Below are 26179 nucleotides of genomic sequence, written 5' to 3'. Positions count from 1 at the left end.
TGTCGGGAAAAAAAGGGCTGTTTTATTCAGCCTCATGCAGGTGCAGCTGCAGATTACAGATTTGCTATATTAAACAAAGATTTGACATGAATGCATCTATGATTATAATCAAAGAAATGCGCTGAAACGATTGATTTTTTTGTTTTTTTGTTGATTTTACTGCATTTTTCTTTTTTACTCATCCACTCTGTCATTATTATCTGTATTCCTGATTCACCCGGAATTTCCCTTTTCCTTGTGGGAAATAAATAAGAAGTCAGGCTCCAGTGGCAGTTTGTAAACTTTTGGGGGAAAAAAAAAAAAGAAAAAGATTTGGTCCTAATTAACTGACTGCTGATCCTGCACTGACATCTGTTGGTCATTTCTACATGCTGCAAGGATTTATTAAAGGATCAGTTCGTCCAATCTCTACAAAACATTTAAGGGTCCACTGCATTTTCAAAAAGAAAGAACAAAACAAAACAAATATGACAACAACAGCTGCATGTGATTTACCTGATCAGCTTTGAACATGTAAAAATCTAGTGGCCTGTTAAGAGTGTGAAGCCCTTAAACGTATTTGCATTCATCTTCATTTATAATTGAGCCTTTCAGCATAAAGGCAGTCTGATGTAAAGATAATCTCTCAAAATAAAGATAAAAGTAAAACGGATGATTGGAAGTGACTGGATTAGATGTCAAATCTATATTATTGGTGAGTACGAGGTTTAATTTGATCTTAATGTCCTCTAGATGGGGCTATTTCCCACAGAAAGCTTCTATTCGAAGGTGATACCTTGATTTTATTATTCTTTTAATAAGAAACTGATTTAAGTGACAATCCTGGCTAATTTAAGCAGCAGAATGGCTCATGTTGGTGTCTTCTGCCACTTATCTCTGTTTCATAGTCAAATCAAAAACAACACAAGCTTTTTAAGAAAAGTCCACCTGTGAGCTGAATTGATGTGAAATTGGCAGTGGCAGTCAAATATGCCTGCACAATTTTAACAAATTTGTCCCACTTTTATTTCACTTTAATTTAAATCAACAATTTTAAAAGTTCAGATAAATTGCAGGTGTTGGGGTGTCTGAGGTTGATGGGGCTTCTGGCTGTGTCTGGTTTTCTATCTGTTATTCAATTTTCAAGGCATGTGTGTAGAAGGAGCAGGTCTTTGGGTGGATGCTCTGCAAGAATATGCAAATAAGAAGGAGCCAACATAATCTCATAAAGAAGCCTGATGTCAGCCTTACATCACTGTAATTGGCAAACTAAAAGAAATATGGAGCACATCCAAGAGTGTGGAGCAGCATTTAACATATTAACAGTTTGATATTCATCACAGCATCCAGCACAAACGCTGATGACTTAACGGAACGGCTCATTTCTGCTTTCTGTGTGAAAAGGTGGCAGAAAGACTGCTGAACTATAATCTGCTCAGAATAAACTGTGATCAGCGACCATCAGAGGTGAGGAGGGACTGGTGGATTTTCAAAGGAGGGGAGGGGGTGAAGGAGAAAGCGAATGGAAAAGCCTGTTTAGTCTGTGCTGCCGAAGTGAGGAAATGTTTGCAGAGAAGAAAGTGTTAGTGTAGAAGAGAAAGGTGGAGAGAAGGGGACCGCAGTCCAGCCGTGCGTAAATGTGACCATCCCTCCAGCCTCCACCCTCCAGCCTCCACCCTCCAGCCTCCACCCCTCCGGCGGCTCCTCTCTCCTTCTCTCCTGTTCTTGTTTATTTTTTGGGGGGGACCGTGGAGTCCAAGGTGTCTCGGCTCGGCGCCCTCCTCCAGGGTCTGGGAGGAGCGCCGGGGACCTCGTCCAGGTTCCTGCCGGGCTTCGTGGCCCCCGCCGGTGAGAGCCATGGCTCCGAGCGCCGGGACAGACGCGGCTCGACCCGCTCCCGGATGCCGGTGATGCGGGGTCTGATCGCCCCACAGAACACCTTCCTGGACACCATCGCCACTCGGTTCGATGGGACCCGTAAGTCCGCCTCTGAGCCCTCATCCTTTCATTTTAACGCGCTATTTCAAGCAGTTCATTCACTCTGTCCATCCATTCATGGGTGAATCTGCAGATCTGAGTCTGAAGATGATCCGGAATGATTCAACTCTTCATGGAGGGGGGAGGCCAAAACAAATGACTCACTTTAGTCTGTGTACAAAACGCATTTAGCAGTTTGCACAAAAAGGAAAATACATTGAATTATTTCAGAATAATCACATTTCCATCAGCTGAGCTGACTCCCAACTGAATTCCTGTTTGTGAGTCAGTGTGTTACTTCAGATCCAACTTCACATGCAGGATTTTGGAAACCTGCTAAGTATGGCCCCCTCCAGGAAACACTGGACCTCATCAGACCAGAATCAGGAGTTTTCTGTGCACTGATTTTAACTAAAACTAACCTGTCACGGTTCTGGTGGCTGCAGAGGAAACACCTGAGCCTCACCTGAGTCCTGACTGACGGGAGGCTGAGTTCCTTTTGTTGCCACTTGACGTTTTATGCATGAACCTCTGGCCCGACTGACCCATATTCTTCTTTATATATATATCAGATTTTCTTGGGGCTTTTTATTTATCACTACCATTTGGCTCTCTGTGAGACTCTCGTCGATTCTCTGCAGTTCTAAGATTATATTATGAAAAAAAAACACCACATGGACACGATAAAAAGGTTAAAAATGCTAGAAAAGCTTTTCAGAGTCTCATGGGCGAATATTTCACATTTTTAGCTGCACATAGCAGAAGAAGCTGGACCTCCTGGAGACCTGCAGCAGTGACATTCTTTAAAAAGATCCAGCCTCGCTGACAGTATTATGTACGGCTTATTCTTAATAATTTAACACCAAAACATTTCAGACGGTTACATCAGCTTCCAATCACGGCGGAGACTCATTCATGAAGTAAAGGTGGCACCTGAACCTTTAAAATCACAGTTCAGGCTCGGACAGATCAAGAGGTTCCTCACATTGTCTGACTCTTGACGAAACCTGGAGTTATTTCTCACAGAATTCATCACAGAAGCCGACACATCTGCCGGAGCATTCAAGCACGGAGGCATAGCTGTCAATCAATGTGCAGTTATTATTACATAACACAGCTCTGATGGAGAAAACATCATGTATGGATCAAAAATGGAAGGCACAAGGAGCAGGTTCTGTGTATTTCCTGAAACGTGATAGATTACAGTTGGATGTTTTGCTGATGATATTTCTGGCTTCTGTAGGTGTTGATGTTTTCCGTATGTGCCCCAAAGGCACAGAATACTTCTGTGAGGGCCAACCCTCACTGTGAACAGGCACAAATTCTACTTTCTGCAAACTCAGCCCTGGCTTCGATTCTCTGAGGGTCACAGGGCCCTGGCTCCCATGGCAACCTCTGTAAAATGACCCAAGGGACAGTGGGCAGGAAAAATCCCCCGAGCCTTCCTGTGTTCGCGTCTGACAGCCGGGACCAAATCAATCCTCCTTTTTTTGCTTTGTGAATGGCTGTCTCCTTTTGCCAGCCCACAACCTCATCAGAACCAGCCTGGGAGTCTCCAGCGGTTTTTGGGTCCTTGGTGTGCTTGCTGCTTTAATCCCAGACAAGCTGAGCTGCTGAGGTGCAGCTTTGAGCATCTGGGCCTGTCTGCATGTTTACATGCCCCCTTAACACCCTCTTTTATCTGGGAAAGTTTTCTGTGCTCAAACAGTGAAGTCAGAAATGATGCTGACGTTGAGCTCTTCATTCTTGATTACACTTTTGTTCCTCACCTCCAGCGGCCCTGTGCTAAGAACGCAGCGGGGGGATTTTCATGAAGTGCAGCTCCAGCTAAATAACCACACGTGGCCGTCTACGGGGCGCTGCCAGAGAAGAAAGTGGACAGAAAGAGATGAAGAAAAACGAACTGCTGCCAGATTACAGCGTATCATCACACCGATGACTTGGAGCAAACACAGTGTGTGTGGACGGAGTGAGCCAGCTGAGCAGGAGCTGGGATCTTCCATCTTCCCCATACAACATTCATGGGAGACTCCGGGGAATTTTTCCTCTCTTACATTGAAGCAGAAGGCTTCACTAAGTGCCCATTTTTATCCCGGAGATAGTTCAATCCACTACATACATATTTATAAGTACAAAAGTTCTCCTTAAAGGTACACCAACGTGAATGAATCACCTCTTAAAAATGCAGGAAGACGATCGGTCTCGTTGAAGGTGTATCTGTTCCTTATTTCCCTTCACATGACGGGAAAGCCGGCAGCTGTCATGTGGAGGAAGTCTGAGACAGAGTTTTGTGTGTCTGTCAGCGGTGTTGTGGCACAAAGCCGTGGGCTGTGAAGTTTTGAAGCTGATGCAGAGTGAAAATGTGTTTCCTCTGTCGAAGTTTAGGATACACATCCGGACGCTGCTGTAGCATATAATCCCAAACTCTGGACTCATCTTGCTGTCAGCGTTGGCATCATTCATTTCTTCAGCTTAGATACTGATTTGGTTTCAAATTCTGATTCCTGACAGCACAAATTCAATGTCATCTGCACCGTTTATTCAGCGGCAGAAGAAGAGCAACACAACAGCACCTCATGAAGGAAGTTCATTCATATTTCATCAGTGCCACGACATTCACATATTCATTAATACATTTTTCTCTCACCGACAAACAAAAAGCAAGTCAGTCTACTAATTATGAGGGAGGTGAGTGACTTTCCCACACATTTAAATCCTAATGGGAACATTTATTTTAAAGATCATTTCATAATCAGCAGAGAATATCCAGATTTTTAGTAGGCTGGGATTTTGAATGTCTAAATATGCATCCTGACTTTTAATTACACGCATCAGCTGAAACGTAACTGTGGCTGTCACTGTTGTCTTTTGTGGGGGGGGGGTTGTGGAAGCTTGGATACTGAACACTGTAACCTGGTCTGGCACAAAGCATCATGAATCCAGATAATGTGATTTAGGCCACTGAAGGCTTCTGCTGCTGCATTCGCTCTGTGATTATGTGGTTTGTACCTCCATCGTGTGAACACGCTCAGTTTCAGCGTTGTGTTGTGTATTTAGGTTCAGTGTGTAGACCAAGTATTTTGGTGTGAGAGGCAGGGCAGCTTTTAGTAAACACCGCGACAGCCGAGGGAACATAACGCTGAAACAAATCAGCCTTCTCCCATTTCCAACCTGAAAGAGCTCTCCTGCACCGTGCCGAGGCCATGACGAAATGTTTCTCTCATTATGGTGTACGAGCCCTGACCTCAAACAAAACAATCCAATTTTGTGGCTGAATGGGAGCAAATTTCTGTAACCAGGGTGCCAGATGTTATGGATAGGTACTAACATCTTCGCCAGTCACATTTGAACCACAGGCTGCTCGTTTCCTGAACAAAAAAAGTTTCCATTTCAGCCTAATAAAAAAGCACTGCCCTTGTTTTCATGCAAGACGTGCTCCCTGCTCTTAAATATTAATACACTCCTCTATTCTTACAGCTAATCATCTCAAAAGTACAAGGCTGATTTTTTGAGTGAAGTGATTCATCAAATCCTATTATATTCTGTCATACTCTTCAAATTTTCCGGCTGCGTCGTTCTTATGTTTTAAATCTTGAAACGCCTCTCTCTCTCTCTCTCTCTCCTCCTGCAGCTTCATTAATACGACACTCATTTTACATCTATTAAGCACACCAGGTGACAACAAGGAGATGTTTCGGCAACAAATCCAAATGGTGTTAAATGAATAACAACGCTGCTTTAAACTTGTTGCATCTCAGCTCTTGTGGTTGAAATATTTGGAAAAGAGGCTGAGCGGCAAATATCAGCATCTTAAAATGTAATTTTGACACACTGGCTCTCCCTGTGGACCTTTGATGGAGTCACACAGGCTGCAGAAGGCCTGTTTTTAATCAGATCTGTTGGCCTTCCTCTCTGACATCTGCTGCATCAAGCATGCTCTTAATGCCGTTTTTGCTTCTGGTCTGCGAGCTTAAAGGCAGAAGAAGCCATTCAAAAACAATTACAGTTTAATTTGTTGAGTGTCTTATTAATTTGAGCGCCCCTAGAGGAGGAGATATTAGCAGTAAAATCTAACTCTCTCTTTCTCTCTGCAGTTACTTTTCCAAGGCGTAATGTGAGAAGTTGTATCATATATTTATATTCTGCACAACATTAAATCCAACACTCAGGCGTGGTTGCATGGAGCGGCAGTGGGAGACCGATGAAGCCAACTGTGTGATATGCAGCAGATGTGAGCTGCCAAACTGAGTGAATCTTCACATGTAGTGCACACACACACACAAAGGCATCTGACTCCAAACAGTCATTGTTGAAGTCTGTTAAATTGCAAATTTAATCCTCTTTGCCAGTTTGACTTTTCAAAGTTAGTTTGGATCAAAGAGGTGGATGTTAAGCTCCACCCACTGAGGTTGGCCAATGAGATTATGTTTGGATCAGAGAAATGGCTGATATCTGTGGAAGTGTGTAAAAATGAAATTCCAAGGTGTGCAGCACACGTCGGTGGAAATGTGTGACTTCAGGTGCGTCTCCTGCAGCCGTCGGCAGTTTACTTCTCCTGAGTGGTTTGGCAGGAGCGTTTACACGGGACATGCTTGATTAATGCATGAATTATTAAATTTCATTGTTCCCAGTTCATCTCCATGCAATCTCGCTCGCTGGGTCGGTGCTAATTCATCTCTCTCTCTCTCAATCATGTGCCGCTCCATATTGCTCACATTCCTCAATGTGAGTGTGCCGCCTTTTCCAGTCATTTATGTATGGACTTTAATGAGCTCGGTGGAATGAATGTCTCATCATATGTGTGCCAGTTTCACATTGAATTACTCAAGATTGTTGTCTTAGCTCCTGCTTCCATCACAGCCTGACAGTCTGCAAACATACGCTTGGATTTTTTACTTTGTTATTGTTCCTTAATCTGTGAAACGATGTTTTAAATATATTAAATATTAGATCCCTATCATTTATTTAGGATGAGTTTTTTTTATGGCCACAAACCTCTATTTATATGCAACATCATCTCAAAGCTATGTTTTATACCAGAGTTGATATTATATTCCTATATTTCTGTCACACATTATAACATTCCTATATGACAATAATAAAAAATTACTTTCAAAATCGAAATCTATGATGTCTGAGCTTCACGTCTATTTTTGTAGACAGACATTCAGTCATGTCTGATAAAGAAGCTGCTGCTGCTGCTGCTGGAACCATTGTGGCGGACACAGTGGCAGGGGGAATGGGGGAGGACGGATTGGACGGAAAAAGAAAAGCAAGATAATTTGAAGGGAACAATAGGAAGGAGAAGAAGGGAAAAGAGACAATATGAAATTCAGTGAGACGCAAGCAGGCATGTTAAACTCTCCCCCAGAGGAGAGCGCAGAATTTTCTCCTTTCAGAGGTGAGAGAACCAAAACTGGGAAGAAGAAGAAGAAAAAAATAAAAGAAACAATCTGAATACAACTTTAATTCTGTTTTCATTTGAATTAACGTGACATCTTTAATTCTAGGTCAAGACTTCACGGTGGAGTAACACTTTTGTGTGAATGCAACTGGACACATAACAAAACCGCCAGCGAAGCTCACAGCTGCAGCTCGCTGCTTCTTGTTGGCTCTGCTTTTATTATGAATGAGCATGATGTGATTCAGTAGTTCAGGCTTTAAGTGAGTCATGGGAGCTTTAGCTGTTGCGTGCTAACACAAGGCCAACTGGCAGAACGTTGGTTGTTCCTGCGATAATATATCAATGTATATTGATTTAATGGGCAGAGACGCGCTGTGTTTTCATTTCCCTAATCTTTGGGGATCACACAACATTTCATTATATTTAACAAATTCTTTGCAATTCATAAGAGTTCTGGAACGCCGTTTGATGCCTGTCCTGTTTCTGTTTCAGACAGTAACTTTGTTCTGGGGAACGCCCAGGTCCAGTCCCTCTATCCCATCGTCTACTGCTCTGATGGCTTCTGTGAACTGACCGGCTTCGCCCGTGGCGAGCTGATGCAGAAGAGCTGCATGTGTCACTTCCTGTACGGCAGCGAGACCAGCGACCGCCTCACCTCGCAGATGCAGAAGGCTCTGGATGAACGTCGAGAGTTCAAGACGGAGATCATTCTGTACAAGAAGAGCGGTGAGACAGATTTTCTGGAGGATGCTGTCAAGTTAAATCACATCTAATTCTGCAACGTTTACACTTTGATTTCTCTTCAGACTGAAAAATTTTGATCTCTCTTCCTCCATCAGGGTCCAAGTTCTGGTGTCTGCTGGACATTGTGCCCATAAAGAATGAGAAGAGCGAGGTGGTTCTGTTTCTGGTCTCCCAAAAGGACATCACAGAAAATAAGGATCTGGACCACGGAAATGAATTTGACACCGGTAAGTGAAAACACGAAAAAGCAAGAGAAAGTGAGGCAGCATCAGAAACCACGGTCACTCATCTGAAATGATTCAGCTGTGGCACAAATGACGTTACGGAGGGAGTTTGTGAGAAGAAATCATATAAAATGGAACAGCTGAACACGAGCATGCGGCGTACAGCAAGATATTTCCATCGTGCTACACTTCTAATCCTATTCAAAGAGGCCGTGCTTGCTGACAACTGAACTAATGTGGCATAAAAGAGGAGAAAAAATTCACCAGAAGTCTGTATTCAGACCTCGCCCTTTGTTTGTGGTGTGGGACTCACAGATTTGAACAATAGAAGTTTCTCTGCCTTCAGATGAGGAAACAGGCCTGGAGATCCACCAAGTCAGCCGCCCTCCAGGCTTCAGCACGGAGCGCCGCCGCAGCCGGGCCGTCCTCTACCAGCTGTCTGGACACCTACAGAAACAGGACAAGTCCAAGAGCAAGCTCAAGATCAACAATGTGAGCCATGAAGTGTTTGGTAGCTGCTGTCCTAATTAGGATGATATCAAAACTACATCAACATTTGTGAAATGTTCATTTCTGTGACGCCCTCACAGTCCCAACTCAGTCAGGCTTTTCAGGCTGTGGGAGGAATAAGAGTATTATTGTGTTGTCTGTCCTCTCCGACACAGGATCCTAATGACCACTGCTGCCTTTGGGTAGCTCCAGAAGGATTTACACCTTAATCTCTTTACTAAATTTACCTCTGACAGGGTCACATTACTCTTACACACATTTGCAGAAAGCAGAACTGAGAGGTTTTATTTATTTGTATCATAACTGGATTTGCACTTATTTTTAAGATGAAAATGCTAAATTTAAACAATTGACATGATAGGAAATGACCTTGCACCACAATCTCAATGACTCGGAACCCAGAAAGAGGGAAGGAATTACGATAAAAGCTCCTCTTGGTGATTTAGATTCACCAGAGCGCCCAGTGATAAGGTATCCTGGTCAGAAGATTTCATCCTCTTGCATCAGTGCACATCATTTTTACTAGATGGACATATTTTTGTACAAGCTACAACAGCAATGTGGTAATTATTTTCTCCTTCGTGCAACAGTCAAAGTTTCAACTGATAGGAGGGATAACACATATTTTCATGTGAGAGTGGTGTGTCGATCTATCGAAACAAATATGTGATATTTAAAGTGTAGTGTGGCTTTATTATTAATGCTCTTGTGTTTGTTTCATGCCCAGAATGTCTTTGGAGCCAACGCTAACCCGGTCCCAGAGTACAAGGTGGCAGACGTTCAGAAGTCCCGCCTCATCCTCCTCCACTACGGTGCTTTCAAGGCCGGCTGGGACTGGCTGATCTTGCTGGCCACTTTCTACGTAGCGGTTACTGTCCCCTATAATGTCTGCTTCACGGCTGTGGAGATACGAGAGGATGGCGGGTCGGCAGCACGAAACCCTCCCAGCGTCAGCGACATCTTGGTGGAGATCCTCTTCATCATCGGTGAGGCTGATTTGTTAAAAGTCAACACCAATCTTTGAATCAAAGTCTGAAGTCTCAGGCCTCGGTGCTGCTGCACTTTCACACGCCTTTGTCTGTGTTTTCCAACATCCTGTCAGCCTGAGGGGCAGATCCCTCCTTCAGAATACTGATATCCAAACAAGGAGGCCTAAAAAACCCTCCCTCCCTGTCTCTTAATTGGCCCCTTCAGCTGCCCTATCGTCCACGATGCCCCCACATCCCCCTGACTCCTCCTGACACTTAGGAGCACTATGCTAATTTAACCTCCTTAACAATCTCCACTTCCTGTCCATCTAAACCTGCCGTCTCCCCTCTGGCAGCCAAGTCCACTAATCCCACTTGAAGAAAGCTTGTTAGAGGGAATATCTTCACAGCCTGAATCTGAATCTGAAACCCTCCCGTGACAGCTTTGTATTTTTAATCAAGTAAACCTTTGAATGTAGCCCTCCTAAAGGAGGAGTGTTATTCCAGTGGTGTTAAAATGTGCAGCCTATGTTTCAGGATTTAGTACCAACGGCCCATAAGCTTCAAATGTCCAACCCTGAGCTGAAAACTGCACATCTGTGTGTCAGATATCGTGCTGAACTTTCGGACCACCTACGTGAGCACGTCCGGTCAGGTCGTGTACGACGCTCGCTCCATCTGCATCCACTACGTCACATCCTGGCTGTTCGTGGATCTGATCGCCGCCTTGCCCTTTGACCTGCTCTACGCCTTCAATATCAGCGTGGTGAGTCTCTCGCACACATGATGCAGAGCTTTACAGTGGAGCTTTTAATTTGCTGTGTAAGTCACTGCTATAGATGGCTGTGTCAGTGGGAGCACTCTGCTGCTCTGATTTAATACGACTGTGAGAGAGCCTTAATGGATAGCTCACGCACACAAAGGCACAAAATCTGTCCTGCCGAAAAGGAAACAGAATCAACACAAAATCAGAGCTCTGGTTCTTTCTTGTGCTTCCTTTCTGTCGTGGCTTCAAGGGAGTCTGAGCTACAATAAGAAACTCATTATTAGGTAACTGCCAATTAAACTGATAAATGAGGGCGCAGACGCCAAATTATGGGTGGAAGCAAATAGATTAGCCAGATGATGTGTAGCAAGGAGCCTGCCAGCTGTTAACTGATTTAATAGATGCTACAAAGCAGATTTTTGCCTTTTCTCTGACGTAAAACCCATCAGTTGTGATTTCGTTATGCTCTTTGCAAACACTTCACCCTCCTCATCACATAATTATTTTCACAAGCTGGATTTAAAATAATTGATTTAGATTTATGTTTAATGCTTCGGATTGATGTTCTGTCTCTTTCATTTGTGCTCAGAGTAACAATCCTACCATTTGTGTTTCAGTTTGGGGGAGTTTCTGATCTTTATTCCTGCAAAAGTTCTGTACAAACATGTTGGGTAATTGGAAGAAATGTTAAATTCCCTCTAATACTGTCCAAGGCAGCCCTTACACACAGTTAAATTCCCTGAATGGATACATCCATCATTAGCTGCATCGTAACAGGAGCTACTTCAATTAAAAGAGCCCTTAACTGAGCAGGAGACTGCATCTGCAGTTAGTACTGAAGCAGAGGAGAAAATCAATGGAGTCATTTCAACCTCAGGACTTAAAGAATTCTTCTAGAACAACATGAAAACGTTAGCGGTTTTCTTTAAACGCATCTCTGATAACTGAACTGAAAGTAACTCATTTTATCTTGAGATGAATTTGGTGTCACAGCTTTTTAGTATGCCTGTCCGAGCTCCGAGCTTCTGCCAGCACAGTGAATGCTTATCAAGATGATTGATTAAAAACGCTCAGTGTGCATGGGTAATTTCTAATTACCAGCCTCCCATGGCACCATGCGGAATATCTTTAAGATTAAATGAGATCTACGGGAAACTAATCCCGCCCAAATAGGATTGACTTATAAAAAATCATCTTCTGATTCATTAATCCATGACGCCCCACCTCCAGAATTTCGGGGTCCACCTGCTGAAGACGGTGCGCCTCCTGCGTCTCTTGCGCCTCCTGCAGAAGCTGGACCGTTACTCCCAGTACAGCGCCGTGGTCCTCACGCTGCTCATGTCCACGTTCGCCCTGCTGGCCCACTGGATGGCCTGCGTCTGGTACTTCATCGGCCGCAATGAGATCGAAAGCAACAGCCCCGCCTCCTGGGACATAGGTAAAGATACAAGATAAAAAGAGTGACAGTAAGACATGGATTTTTCAAAATAAAGCTAATCACTAATGAAACTACATCACCAGCATGTGTGTCCTTTTCCTGAGACAACACTTCTAATTATGGCGCTGCGTCCAGTCTCACACCGTGAGCCGTTTTAGGTGATGCAGGTTATCAGGATGCAACAAGAATAACTGATGTGGAAACTGTGCGTTCATAGAGCTGATCACTGGGGGGGACCTGGCTCAGGTGGAGGAGTGAGCTGCCCATTAATTGTCGGGTTGGTAACTGAGACACTTGACCTGAATTGTTTCGGATGAGGAGTGCTTCAGTATTCCTGTGGGCAGTGGAGTGTTTCATCTCATTTACTGTCCTTTTGAGATTGCATATTTCACGTAAGCTCTAGTCTTAAACCCATGGCAGTCATGTTGATGATGTTTTCCATCAGGCCATAATGGTAGATGGCAGTTAACTTAAACATATCTTCATGTGGACGAGTGATTTCAGCTCAGAACAATGTTTTAAATAATTAAATAATCTATGGCAATGATGTCTACGAGTATCAATAGAACTGAAAGGTTTAAACCTTAAAAATAATGTGGAAAAAGCTGCTGAAACATGAGATGTAGACAAATTGTTTCATGTGAAAATGCAAGCTGACGTGTCTGCACTGTGTGGCCTAAATGAGACCACGCACACAAACACCAGTGAAGTAATTACTCTGCCCTTCCAGCCTTGTTAATGCTGCTAATGAAGCCTGCTAGTAAAGGTCATCTAACGAGCCTGGATGCATTCTCATTAAACTGACAAACTCCTCTGGACTGTCCCTATTCCCCCACCAGGCTGGCTCCATGAACTTGCCAAGCGCTTGGGAACGCCGTACTTCCTGGCTCCACTGACCTCCCTGTTGGGCGTCTCCGATTCGCCTGAAGGCAGCATGACAGCAGGACTGACCAATTACAGCCAGTTGAACGGCTCGGGGTTGGAGACGCTGAACAGGGCGGCTTTTCTGGGCTCGGGCCTGTGGAACAGCAGCAGGACCGGACTGAGGACACCGAACGTCTCTGCGACGACGCTGAGCGGTGGTCCGTCTGTCCGGAGCTCCTATGTCACATCACTGTACTTCGCTCTGAGCAGTCTGACCAGCGTCGGCTTCGGCAACGTGTCAGCAAACACAGACTCTGAGAAGATCTTCTCCATCTGCACCATGCTGATCGGAGGTGGACAAAACACAACACCTAAGCACTCATACTTCATTTTCAGGATGTAGAAGATAGCTGAGAAAAGCTTCTCTGCTGTTTTCGTCTCTTCTGTAGCATTAATGCATGCTGTGGTGTTCGGTAACGTGACTGCCATCATCCAGAGGATGTACTCACGCCGCTCCCTCTACCACACCCGCACCAAGGACCTGAAGGACTTCATCCGGGTGCACCGGCTGCCCAAGGCTCTTGAGCAACGGATGATGGAGTGCTTCCAGACGACCTGGTCAGTCAACAACGGTATCGACGTCAGCGAGGTAGGAGAGGCTCTCTGTGTCAACATGAACCAATAAAATATGGAAGAGTCCAAATGTGATCATCGTGGACCATCTGACCTTGTCAGTTACAAGAGGATTTGAATTGTCTCCTTCCTTCACAGCTGCTGAAGGACTTTCCAGATGAGCTGAGGGCCGACATCGCCATGCACCTGAACAAGGAGCTGCTGCAGCTGCCGCTCTTCGAATCAGCCAGCAGAGGCTGTCTGCGCTCCCTCTCCCTCATCATCAAGACCTCCTTCTGTGCTCCGGGGGAGTTCCTCATCCGCCAGGGAGACGCCCTCCAGGCTATCTACTTCGTATGCTCGGGCTCCATGGAGGTCCTGAAGGACAACACCGTGCTGGCCATTCTGGGTAAAAAAATAAAACCAATATTTTGGATTATTACACCATGAGAATGCATGTACATGAAATAATCTTGTTTTTAATTATACATATATTTTAGGTGTAAAACAAATATCATACTGAAGATCAAAAATTTAGTTTACCAGGCAAAACATTTAGATTATTGATAGAATTATGAATAATAGATTTTTGTAATGTTGTGAATATTTCATGGAAAAAATATAAATGCACATATTTAACATAAATCAGTTCAGGAGGAAGCTGGAGCCAAATCCACCTCCTTGGAGTTTCTCCACTCGAGCTGAGTCAATAAAACCTTCTTCTTCTGACCTCATCCAGGTATTTTCTGGAAGTACAGCAAGCTTTTAATGAGAGATGGAACTTTTTATTTCCCAGACGATGAAAGTGATGTGTCAGAGTGCCAGCCAATGAAGCGTTAGTTGACAATTAGCACCCCAGACTGATAAACTGGTTGAGGGATTCTAACACAACTATCTGCACCAGCTGTTAACACACAGTTCACACTGTTACATCATCAGGCTCAGTGCAGGAACAATCGTGGCCAACTGCACATATGGAAATGCCACAAGCTATTTACATTCACTCCGACTACATTAACTTGTCATCACTTGTAAAAAGATAAAAATAGCAAACATGCACATCCATCCGTTAAGAACTGAACTGCTTGCATAGATGTGATTTTGTGTTTAGATTCTGTGCTGTTTAACAGCTATATAAAAACAGAGATTCCTCACATTCAATTTCAGGCTGAGCAAACGGAGGTTATGAGCAGAAGATGACAAAGGGCTCTTACCACCGAGAAAGTTATTAGACATCCAGCATTTAATAGCCAGTCAGCCGGTTTTTATGAACAGAGTCATTATGAAGAAAAGCAGCGCAGCGCTGATAAAAACTGCAATCATCATCTGGGCAAACAATTCACACGCCATGAGGTGAAAGATGGAGTGTGACCCAGAGATTGATGGAGCAGCCACAACACCAGTAATGGACAACTTAATGAATGAATTAGTTTAAATGTTGACAAATAATTGACAAATTATAACCCTTTAAAGTTGTTTTCACAAATTTACGCATGTGCACACAAACATTTATTTTTGCCTGAATCCAGTACTCCCTCTGTTTTGGTCTTGACCAACTATATCTGACTGCACAGCAGTGAAAGTCTAACGAAACTTAACCAGCTCGGGCAAAGAAAAGAAACTGAAAATGTGACTTGTGTCCGGACACAGCTGGAATCAGGACTTTGGGTCAGTGTCGCTTCTACAGAGTCCTACATGGATGAAACGGAACAGAGAAACACAAATCTGGAGTCACAGCTGGTTCACATGAAGCTTTTCATATAGATGATTAAACGTGCAAACAATGAAGTGACTGCTGACGATGGAGCTCATTAGCATAGTGTACCTGCTGTGTATCTACAACACAAGCATTGAAACGGGGGGTATGCTGTTTCTCCTCCCTCCTTTGTGCCTTTGTTTATTTCCAGCAACAAAGCTACACACACACACACACACACACACACACACACAATCCTTGAATAGACACTTGAATGAACAAATTATTCATTCTCTCATCCATATAGATTGTCACACACTTCAATTTTTCTTTTTAACATTTTTTTTCCTGCCTGCTCGCTCTCTCTCACACACACACACACACACACACACAGAAATTGTTTTGGCATTGCCACTTTGGATTTACAGCTTTTGAGAGGGCAGTGAGGAACAGAGAAGGAAGGAGCAGCAATAAAAAGAGAAACAGAGCTTCTATTCTCGTCCATCTCCATCCCACAGTGTGTACACATCTAACCCCTCCACTCACCACGTCTGAGGCTGAACAGTATTTGAGTTCAAGTGAGAGCATAGGATGATTATTTCATTAGCTTCTGCAGATGTCGCTTCCTCCTCAAGGAGAAATATTAACAGACATGATGAAAAATGCTCTTTCAAACATGTTAAAGCCTTCCTGGATTCAACTCTTCACTGGATTTGGTTGCTGCCAAAGCCAAAATTAACTCCACTTGTGTGTCTCCGTTCTCCAGGTCGGGGCGACCTGATTGGCTGTGACTGTCTGACCCAGGAGGAGGTGATTAAGACAAACGCCTGCGTGAAGGCCTTAACCTACTGCGACCTGCAGTACATCAGCCTCAAAGGCCTCCGCGAGGTGCTCTGCCTCTATCCTGACTACGCTCAGAAGTTCATCACCGAGATCCAGCACGACCTGACGTACAACCTCCGAGAGGGACACAACACTGAGGTATGAGCAGGAGTCAGATTGAAGTACCTTTTACTCATCGGGCCGTGTTATCCCAGATGTTCCTCCTCCAGCTCCTCTTGGTGGAAACCAAGATGTTCCCCATCCAGATGGGATGTCTAATCCCTCAAGCTGCTCAGGCGTCTTATTCCAGTTGAACATGCTTCCTTATCAGGCACCCAAAAAATCCTCAAGTGGCTGGTTTCATTAAGCAGGGCCTCACGGATGTCTGAACTCCTCACCGTATCTCAGAGTGAGTCGGACAGCCACTGCAAAGTCACCGTGGCTGCTTTTATCTCTCATTTTTTCAGTTTGGCTGCTGGTGCTTTATGTCTGCTTCGGAACCAGACTGTGAGGTAATTTCCCTCCTTTACTTTGGACGCCTCCCCTCCTGGAAACGTAGCCTCGGATTGGGAATTTGTAAATTTGTAATTATTATTGCTATTACCGTAATAACGGTAACACATTGCAGATGAATCATCTATGTTTTAAATCACTTAAGGACAACTCTGGGCAGCATCCACAGGATGGGCACTTCTGTATTTTAGATTAGTCTCAGCTGCGCGGTGAATTCTTCCACCCAATAGTTTACGCAATGCTAGAGTGATGGCTTTGCACTTGAGAAGGATTAGCCATCTGGACCAGAGAGCGGGAAGGAGGAAGCCACAGCTTCTGCTTGAGATGCTGCCAACAGATAGAGACATGAGCTAAACAAGGGCGACTCAGATGCCAGGGATTTACACATGAATAACCAGCATATTCTGGAAATGACTGAGTCACATTTTCACTGAGAGTCCGTCAATTAGAGCCGCTTCCAGAGATCCATAATTAACTGACTTGTGTTTCTGCTTTTGAATATGGGACTGAAATATTTACACTTGCCATCTGATAGTTATCTATTCTTGCTTTTCGCTGTAGGACACAGTTATACTTTATGAAACCTGCAAGCTTTTAAAAATATACACTCGTAGATTATAAATTATACAATAGACCCGAGGGGGGGCATGGTGGAGTTTACATTTTCTCTCTGTGCTCCAGGTTCTCCAGCTTCCTCCTCCAGTCCAAAGACCTGCAGGTTGGATTTGTTGTTCACAGTGACTCACCTGTAGATGTGTCACCCTGTAAGAGTCCGGTCTGTACCTCGCCCTCAGCCAGTGTCAGCTGCTCCAGGACATCTCCATACTGCTCTCTCCACAAAGTTTATTTCTGCAAAAAGAGAACCAAATCAGACGAAACATAATGAAAAGAAATGCATTAAACATAACTGAACACACACACACACACACACACGTTTGTGTGCACAGCAGCGGAGCGTGGTGGTGTGGGACTAAAAATAGCACTGTCAGATGGGTGGAGGAGGGGTGGGGTCATCCCCGGCTGGATAAATATAGAGCAACAACCAGATGGAAATGAGACAAGAAAACATCAGGATGAAAGGAAGCTGCAGGGGGAAGAACCTCACTCATATGTGTACTCACGTGCCAACACACACACACACACACACGCTGCAGACATTCACACATGCAACACAGTCTCACATACCAATGTACAATAACACAGCACATTTGTCCTTGCTGAATGACGCAGAAGACTATTCAGGCCCAAAAAACACACACACACACAAAGTGTGCATGCACATAGCAAAAAATATGAACATGCAAGATTTATATTTTGTCCTTTACGATCACACACACTTGTACAGCTCTTGGCTGATGGCCTTATTGTGGCATGCTGCATATCGAGGGTGGCACGTGCTGTTCAAACAAACACACACACACACACCAACGCACACTAACATTCAAAACAGTGTGTTTCTCCGCTCAGACCCCTCCGGGCACACCGCCGCTAAAATTAAACTACTGTCATCTAAAAATACCAGCCGGGCACGTGAAGCAAAGACTGGATGGAGAAGACAACAAAAGGAGGGAGAGAAGGAGAGAAGGGCTGTGACAGGGGAGAGGGAGTACGAAAGGGAACAGAGGAGATGAGGTTTCTTTTAATCCGCTTCAATTTTGAGTCCAGAGAAGTTGCAGGAAGGGCAGTTTTATTTTTTATTATTTCCAGAGAGGTCATCTGTGTTTTGTCTTTTTATGTGAGATCATAAGGAACCCTCAGAATGGACTGCTTGGTTTTGAATGAATGCTTTTCACTGAATGGAGACCAGCACAGCTGCAGCTCAGGATCTCCCCCATCTGGTCAAAGAATTTCAACACTTCCACACTGCTGTTTATTTCTGACCAAGGAGTGTCCCACATCTATAATGTTTCCAGTTGGAAAAGCTTTTCTTGCTGTTTTTTTTTTCCCCCTGTAATTATGTAATTGGCATATATTCAGACACGTACCACATCCATTCGTGTCAGCAGGGAAAGATTCTGATTCTCTTCGACCAAAAAGAAACCAAATCTAAACACTGAATATATATTCGGAACCAAATAATGTCAACACGGTTTACTGTAAGCTGTCATGGGCCTGCTGGCTGTCGACATCAAGTCAACAACGTCTGAAATAAAAATCAGATATGGAAGCACCTGAGGCCTGTTTGAGGGCAGCTTTTCACCCTCCATATCTGGGTTGTCAAGACAAAGCTGTCTTTTACAATATAAATTGACAGCATGTCTCTGAATAGTATGTGACCCAACAGGATGTGTCAGATGTGGACAGTCCTCTGTATAAAGATTCAGAGCCACATCGCCAGTATCCCACTGTAGAACCGCTATTTCATGTTTTAAAAATCAAAACGGTCGACTCATTCAGTGCCTTCTTCTGTCCTTTCACTCCTCAGGCAGACTGCGAGAGCAACGGAGGGATCATAAAGAAGCTTCCCTCCATCAAGGAGGATGAGGAGGGCTCAGGATCCGAGGGGGAACACTCCCCTCTCCCAAAGATGCCAACCCTCGGAAGGCTGGGCCGAGGCCTGCGCTCCCCCCTGCGCTCCCCTCTACGTTCCCCGCTGCTTCCGCCGAGACCCTTCAGACCGGCGGGCAACCACGCTCGGCCCGCCAGCCTGCAGATCCCCGTGGTGAGCTTCAGCTGCCTGCAGTCGGATCTCAGCCCCCGGTAGGGAACCATTCATTGATTTATTCAGCGCTTCGGTCACACAGGGGGAGGAAACAGTCCTCTGCGAAAATGTGCTGCTGCTACTTGTGAAAATTATTCATAAGCAAAAGCCATCTACAGGCTCATTTGCACCTGCCTGGGGAGGCAGCAGCACAGAGATTATGTTATTTTGGAGCAAGTGCAAGTTTATTCACCAACTCCTGCGTTATAGATTTTTTTTTTTTGCTTAATTCACAGGGCTTTAAGCAAATCATGTTTTTACACAACAACGATGCACCAAGATGAAGATTTCTATACAAGTATATTTTTAACATTGCCAGACGTGGATTTCTGTACAATAAGGCGGTTAGAGGTTTTAGATTTGTTCCTGTTTGAAAAACATGATGCGGCATGATTCCATTCTTCATGTTTTTGCTGCAGAGATGACAGATTACTGTAACAGTGCTCCTGTCAGTGAGGGGGCAGTGTGAATGAAGGAGATACACATATTCATATGCATATTTATCTTCTTCAGAGGATGAAGCATGTTGGAACACAACATGATCTGTCACTCACATTAATCTGATGCTGAAATCACCATTCAGGCTCCCAAATGGATCTGTCCAAACTTTTATCTGCACTTTCTTTTCTTCAGGTTTGTGGATGGCATTGAGACAGATAATCACGGCTCTGTGGCTCAGAAGTTTGAATTTTCTCCCAGTGCAACTCAGAGATTCTTCCCCAGCCCTGACTCAGCTACCTCAGGTCAACGCACAACCAGAGACACACACACACACACATATATATCAGACTAGACCGCAGTCCCTTTTTATTCAAGAGCCAATATCAGCCAAGCCTGAAATTTAAAGATAAAGGAGCGAACAAATAACTCATCAATTGTTAATTATCTGCTTTTAGTTACTCAGTCTGCATGTGTGTGTCCACAGGGGCCCACGATGATGCTGACAACATGCAGACGATTGCTAAACTGAAACACGAGGTAAGACTGCTGGTACAGCTGATATTAATCACCAATCATGTTTGTTGTGAATATAAATAGATTTGACATTAAGGTGCTTTGACTTTTTGCACTAATTGGTTGCAATTCCAACGCTTGAACATTTTTATTGCTAATTTGATACAACAATAATCCTGTTGGTCTATTTATTAGTTATAATTAGATTATAATTGCAAGTACTCTGACTAAACAGGTTTGTTTAATGACTGTGTGGCAGTTATGAATTATGGAAAATTCATTTTGTAATTTATTTTCTACTAACGTACAACCTTCACGTCTCTCCTCTTTTCTCAGATGAGCGTCCTTTCCCGTCAGGTGACCGCTGTGAGTCAGGAGCTGCAGGAAATGACACGTCTCCTCAAACCTCTCTTCCACAACACCGCCGTGTCACTGACCCCGAGCATTGTGACGCCGCCTCCCAGCTGCTCGCCAGCCCCTCCCCTTCTTACCCAACATGCACCTGTGGCTGAAACAAATCCTCTACCTGTAACAGCACCTGAGCTGAGTACGAAGGTGTTTCAAGGAGAGTTGGATCCACTTCAGAGTCCATCCTCCCAAATCCTTCCCCATCAGACCAGTACCCCCCCGCCAGTCTCTCATTGCTCCGCCCCCTCATCACTCCACAGCTCCCCCCATGAGCACACACATGTAGCACATCCCTCCTCCGCCTCCTGCATCTCCCCTCTCTCTCCATCCATGGCACCCCTTTTAGTAGACTTACCGGGACCCGGTGGTGAGCCTCCGTCCCATCTCCAGCTCCTGTCCCAGTCTGAGTCCCAGTCCCGGTTCATGGCTCCGTCTTATCTCCATTCCCTCTCCCACCCGACGCTCCGGCCCTCCAGCATGGCATCACACCCCCGAGAGCCCCTCCTGAACCTGCAGGAGATGGAGTGGGGAGAGCACACCGCCCAGCTCAGTTTCATCAACGAGGACCAGCCGTCAGCATGAAGGCCCTGAGACCGGCACCGGACTGACCGACGGGACCAGCATGCCACACAACTTACTGCATGACAAACATTTGCCCAAGGTTTGGCATGTGACTTACGATGTCAATACATCGATTTCAATCTATTTAAACTATGATCATGAGCATCAGGTGTAAGCAGATCTGATTATAATAAAGGCATTTGTTTTACTTTGACTTGTATAACACCTTCAGTGATAGAAATCTACATCTTTTTATTCAGTGAGTCCACTTTAATCATCAGGATTATCAGGAGCACAACCTATTTCTCCCTCTTTCATTTACTAACTATAAATGACATAAGTCCGAAAAAACTGTCAGTCAATGTGAGCTTGAGAGATTTTGATCTTTGGATGGTGCAGCTCTGAGTCTCTGATTTCCGAGCCCTCTCCGTTCAGCTGTATCAACATGGTAGTGGGGAAAAAAAAAACAAAAACAATAATAATTAAAAATAAAACTGACAAAATGAGTCAAATAAAACATAGAACCTTCTGGATACACTTTCCTGGGGAGGGACAGTCTGTGTCGGTTCATTGGATGAATGTTTTAAGTTACGGTTCATATTGGCATTAGCTAGGTGATTATTATTATTATTATTATTATTATTATTATTATTATTATTATTTTAAAGGATTTCCCCCCTTTAGACATTTTTTGCCTGAAAGTCTCTAATCTCTGAAATTCACTCCATGTTACCTGTTTGGTTACGTCAGTTGCGTCTTCATGAGCACAAAAGTGCAACCAAGTTTAGATTCAGGAAATTTGTCATCTTTTTTTTTTTTTCCAGAGTGAATAACATTTTTTTCAGCTCTAGTTTGTTTTACTGTTTTATGTTGACTTGTATGACACCTTCAGTGACATAAATCTATATTTCTTTTATAATTTAGTCTATAATGTATTGGATGTGAAATGTATACAATAATATTCATTCAGTCCACTTCAACCATCAGGATTTCTTTAAACCACTATGTCACTGTTTTTCAGGAGCAGCTATAAGACCAAAGTCTTAAAATACTGTCAGTCAGTGTCAGAGAAAGTCTGAGCTTCAGGGAGTGCGGTGCTAATTATTTTTTAATATTGTCCAGACACTGTGATTCTTGTCATTCAGGTTTATTGTGACTTTGGGGTTCAGGGTTCAATGGCAGGCCAATTAGAAACTGACAGCTACTCAATCAGCCTCTTAAAAGACTGGACGGTGGGACAGATGGCACCCCAGTCCACCGACTTGCGGTACTCGCCCTTCTCCAGCAGATACTGGCGTCCCTTGTAGTTGTGGTGCTCGTAGAAGACCCACCAGCCTCCCACCACCCTGCAGGAGTGAATCTGCCTCCAGTGGAACTTCTCCAGCACAGACGGACAGTCCTCGGTCACCTCGAACACCTGGCCTCCAAAGTCTCCTTTACCATAGAGCTGGATCTTGTAAGGCTCTCCAGCGGCCTGAGGACGATACAGAAGAAGACAGCAGGTATTTGTTAATGCTGCATCAATCGTGTCTCAACATCATTCAGGCTCACATTTATCTGTAAATGAGACAAACAGCAGTGACTCTGAGTTTCTTACAAAGTGGATCCTCTTGCAGGAGCTGACTCTGTCGTTGAAGCCGGCCCAGCTGTGGTAGTCCGGGTACTCGCCTCTGGTCAGGACATACTGGTAACCTGAGAAGTTTGGTCTCTCGTAGATGACCCAGGTCCCATCGTCCACACGGGCGGAGTTACAACGGCTCAGGTGTGAGTGGAGGTCCGTGCTGTCGCCATCACACTCATATCTGCGGCCCTGGTAGTTCTTATCCTCAAAGAAGATGATCTGGGGAGTGAGCGAGTATCTGATGTTGACACTTCCTGTCTCTTGTTTAAGGTTTTAAAATGGAACTCATCTGATGTCCTGTTTATCAAAATCCCAAAAAGGCCACAACCCTTCTTCCAACTCAGAGATCTTCTACTCACCCTGCTCATCTTGGCCCTGATCTTCTCCACTCCGTGGTCTCCCTTGAATGTGTGTGTTGTGTAATATTAATACTATGTATATGTGTGCATGTGTGTGTGTGCTCGTGCATGCCCTCGTTCTCTTTTATACCGGCCGAGCTCTCTGTAAACGGGACAATTGCTTTGTCATGAGAATGAGATCCAAAATTTGACTCAGTGGTTCCATTGCTGCTCATGTTTTCCAGAAAGAGGCTGCGGGATTACTCTTCATAAAGACCTCAACCACTGACTGACTGTAAACACCACACAAATATACAATTACACACAAATACACTTTGACATACGCACAAAGGTCTTCGATGTCCCGTACAGTGACCCACAGTGTCTTTAGCTGCAGTTCCTCTAATGGTCCAACTTTTTCTGAAAAGCTAATTCTGCAATTCTGCAAAGAAAAATAAAAACCCAGACACAATAAATCTGCTGAAAGGTCACAATGGTTGACTTCCTGAAACTCCACCTCAGATAAAATCAGCAGGAATGATCTCATTCAAGTGAGTTTGTCAAGATGGATGAAAAATATTCAAAAATTATGAGCAGAAATGAACGTGTCTGATCATAAACCAGGTTCATGCTCACATTCTACAATCATAAAATTATCAGAAAGTGGAAATCACTTGTCTTTCTTGTTAATACTTACAGAGTTGTCTGATGGACATCTTGATCAATTAGGATGTGTGATTATAGGAGACACCACACGGAGGCAGCATTTCTACAGTCAAAAAACACTCAGAGGCTCCAATCCAAGACTTCTCTTCTCACTGCCCTCAACTCACAAAACACAAGTTCTGCAACCACAGACAGAAAATAAATCAGCCGCTCCTGTGATGAACAGTAATTGTTAAAATTAACAAACAGTTTATGCTCCGTTCTCTTCTCTTCTCCGTGAAATAAATCAAGCATTTCGTACAAAACCCAACATTTGATTATAGTTTTCCCAAGTTTTATCTGACATTTCAGACCAAACAAATAATGTATTGTGAGCTGCAGTGGAGGTAGATGTAGATGGTGCAGATGCAGTTAGTTAAATATCACACATTTATACACAAATAAGCAGAAGCACAAAAACGCACGTGATGTCAAACACCTTGGAACACTAATGGCAAGAAACTGCTTGATACTGTGTAAAATGATTATTTCCGTTATTTTAACAGCTCTCTCTCTCTCAGCTGTCACTGTAATCAGAGGTGCTATATAGTACATGGTCACCGGAGACCATAAATGCATCATAACATCAGTATTTGCTGTTAGGAGTAATAGAAGCTGGCTTGTTTTCACAGGAGCCTTATGAAAGTGCTCTAATTGCAATGAATGCATACCATCACACACACACACACACACACCTCTTACTCATGGTGAGTGACTTGTGGTGAGCTGTCAAAGAGACTTAAAATGATGTTGGACAGACAAGTGTTCACACACACACACACACACACACACACACACACACACACACACACACACACACACACACACACACACACACACACACACACACACACACACACACACACACACACACACACACACACACACAAACCACAGAGGAGGAGCGACAGGAAGGCAGACAGGCTGAGTTGTAATGATAGGTGACTATTCTTCCATCTAGAATAAATCAAGCACGGCTGACCGCTGCTGCTGAAATCCAGACCTGCTGTTTGGAAAGACAAATAAACAGAAAAGTGATGGATGGACAGAATATCTATGAGTTGGTGCTTTTCATTTTGTGTGCCAGCTCACAGGGAGACGACAATGAGAACTAAGTCTCATTCAAATCCTACTGTATAAGTGGGGGGGATTAAATGGGAAGCTCATCTTCTGATAAACCATCTCATTGACTGACTGCACATTAAAAACCGTTTTTATCCCAGAATAAAAATGTTCAGATGAAAAGCAGAAAACGTATCATTTCTGAGATTATATAAGAACTATAAATCCAACTTTCTGAGATTTTTCATTCAAACTCTTTAACAGGTTTGAAAAGCAAACATCAGTTTTTCGCCCAAGGTCACCTAAACCAATTATTTTTATTCATTTATTATCTAATCATTGTTTTCCACGTTTCTCTTGATTAAATGCACCACATGTAATGTGCAAATATTAGCTATAGTGAGTAAGTGAAATCAAATTGGTTCTACGAAGACGTTCACATAATTATTAGATTTTTGTGATTTTTGTGTCTAAATTAAAAGTTTATAATTGAACGGCTTATTTTAAATGCTCACTGTCATGTATAAACTGCAGATATCCAAACGAAAGATGAATAAAACCAGATGATCCAAATATTCCTGTTTCAGTGGAGCAAAAGAGATTTCAAGGAGATTTCATCGAACTGCTGATAACCACCAAACGGGTGCTGGGCCGTGGAGGACAAAGGTCTCACAGGGACAGGGAGGTTTGCCTGGAATGTTAAACTCGGGGCAAAAAAATTCCCCCAGCATATTTTTGTCCCGTTCAATCCTTTAATTTGACTTGGGCTTCTTTTTCACCACTAGGCGGCAGACAATCAGCTCCATTATTGTGAACAAGATGCTGATAAAGTGTAACTTTAAACATTTTCACACGTCTCTTCTGCTGTAAAAACCTGTATCTTTGTCTTTTTAGATCCCAGAGCTGCAATTCTGTTCTCCTGCTGAACGTTAATCACCTTTTTCTAACCTCACACTCTTTCCACGTCTCCTCTTCCTGCTCTCTGCTATCACAGCATCTGGGAAATTAATTATCCTTTTCTAAATTTGTGATCACATTATTCATTCCACTTTGGAGGGAAAGAAATAGAGTTTGCTTTTTTTAAATCTGCTCAAGTTCATTTCCCTGCTTTGTGTTTTTTTCCCCGATTTAAAACATTATATTGGTGATGATACAATGAGGATGATTGAATGAATATAAAGATGTTTGAATAAATGTAAATATTTTTTATGTCTGTCATCTGTCCCCAGGCTTCCCTCCCAAACCCCGTCCACTCCCTCCCCCTTTCTCCCTCCCTCCCCTTCTCTCTACATGTGTCATTTTACTGCTCTTT

The 26179-nt window shown here is 43.8% G+C and overlaps 2 protein-coding genes across 2 annotated transcripts; one reads left to right on the top strand and one right to left on the bottom strand.

The window, feature by feature from the left end:
- Positions 1-1880: 1880 nt before the first annotated feature.
- On the top strand, positions 1881-21162 carry LOC115050644 (potassium voltage-gated channel subfamily H member 3-like). Its single transcript, XM_029513591.1, has 16 exons — positions 1881-1956; positions 7853-8086; positions 8200-8331; positions 8675-8820; positions 9566-9824; positions 10415-10572; positions 11803-12010; positions 12850-13227; positions 13324-13523; positions 13646-13895; positions 15949-16163; positions 18943-19217; positions 19852-19961; positions 20144-20196; positions 20509-20619; positions 20971-21162. Exons 1-16 carry the CDS (start codon positions 1881-1883, stop codon positions 21160-21162), a joined length of 2997 nt encoding a protein of 998 aa, XP_029369451.1.
- A 1180-nt stretch (positions 21163-22342) lies between these two features.
- On the bottom strand, positions 22343-23130 carry LOC115050637 (gamma-crystallin S-like). The gene is made up of 3 exons (XM_029513579.1): positions 23122-23130; positions 22739-23032; positions 22343-22615 (listed from the first exon to the last, which is right to left on the bottom strand). Exons 1-3 carry the CDS (start codon positions 23128-23130, stop codon positions 22343-22345), a joined length of 576 nt encoding a protein of 191 aa, XP_029369439.1.
- Between the last annotated feature and the right edge of the window lie 3049 nt (positions 23131-26179).

Source organism: Echeneis naucrates, chromosome 2 (assembly GCF_900963305.1).
Source record: "Echeneis naucrates chromosome 2, fEcheNa1.1, whole genome shotgun sequence".
NCBI classification, from domain to species: Eukaryota; Metazoa; Chordata; class Actinopteri; order Carangiformes; family Echeneidae; genus Echeneis; species Echeneis naucrates.
Note: the sequence above shows the minus strand (reverse complement) of the source record. Positions and strands in the feature narration are given on the sequence as shown.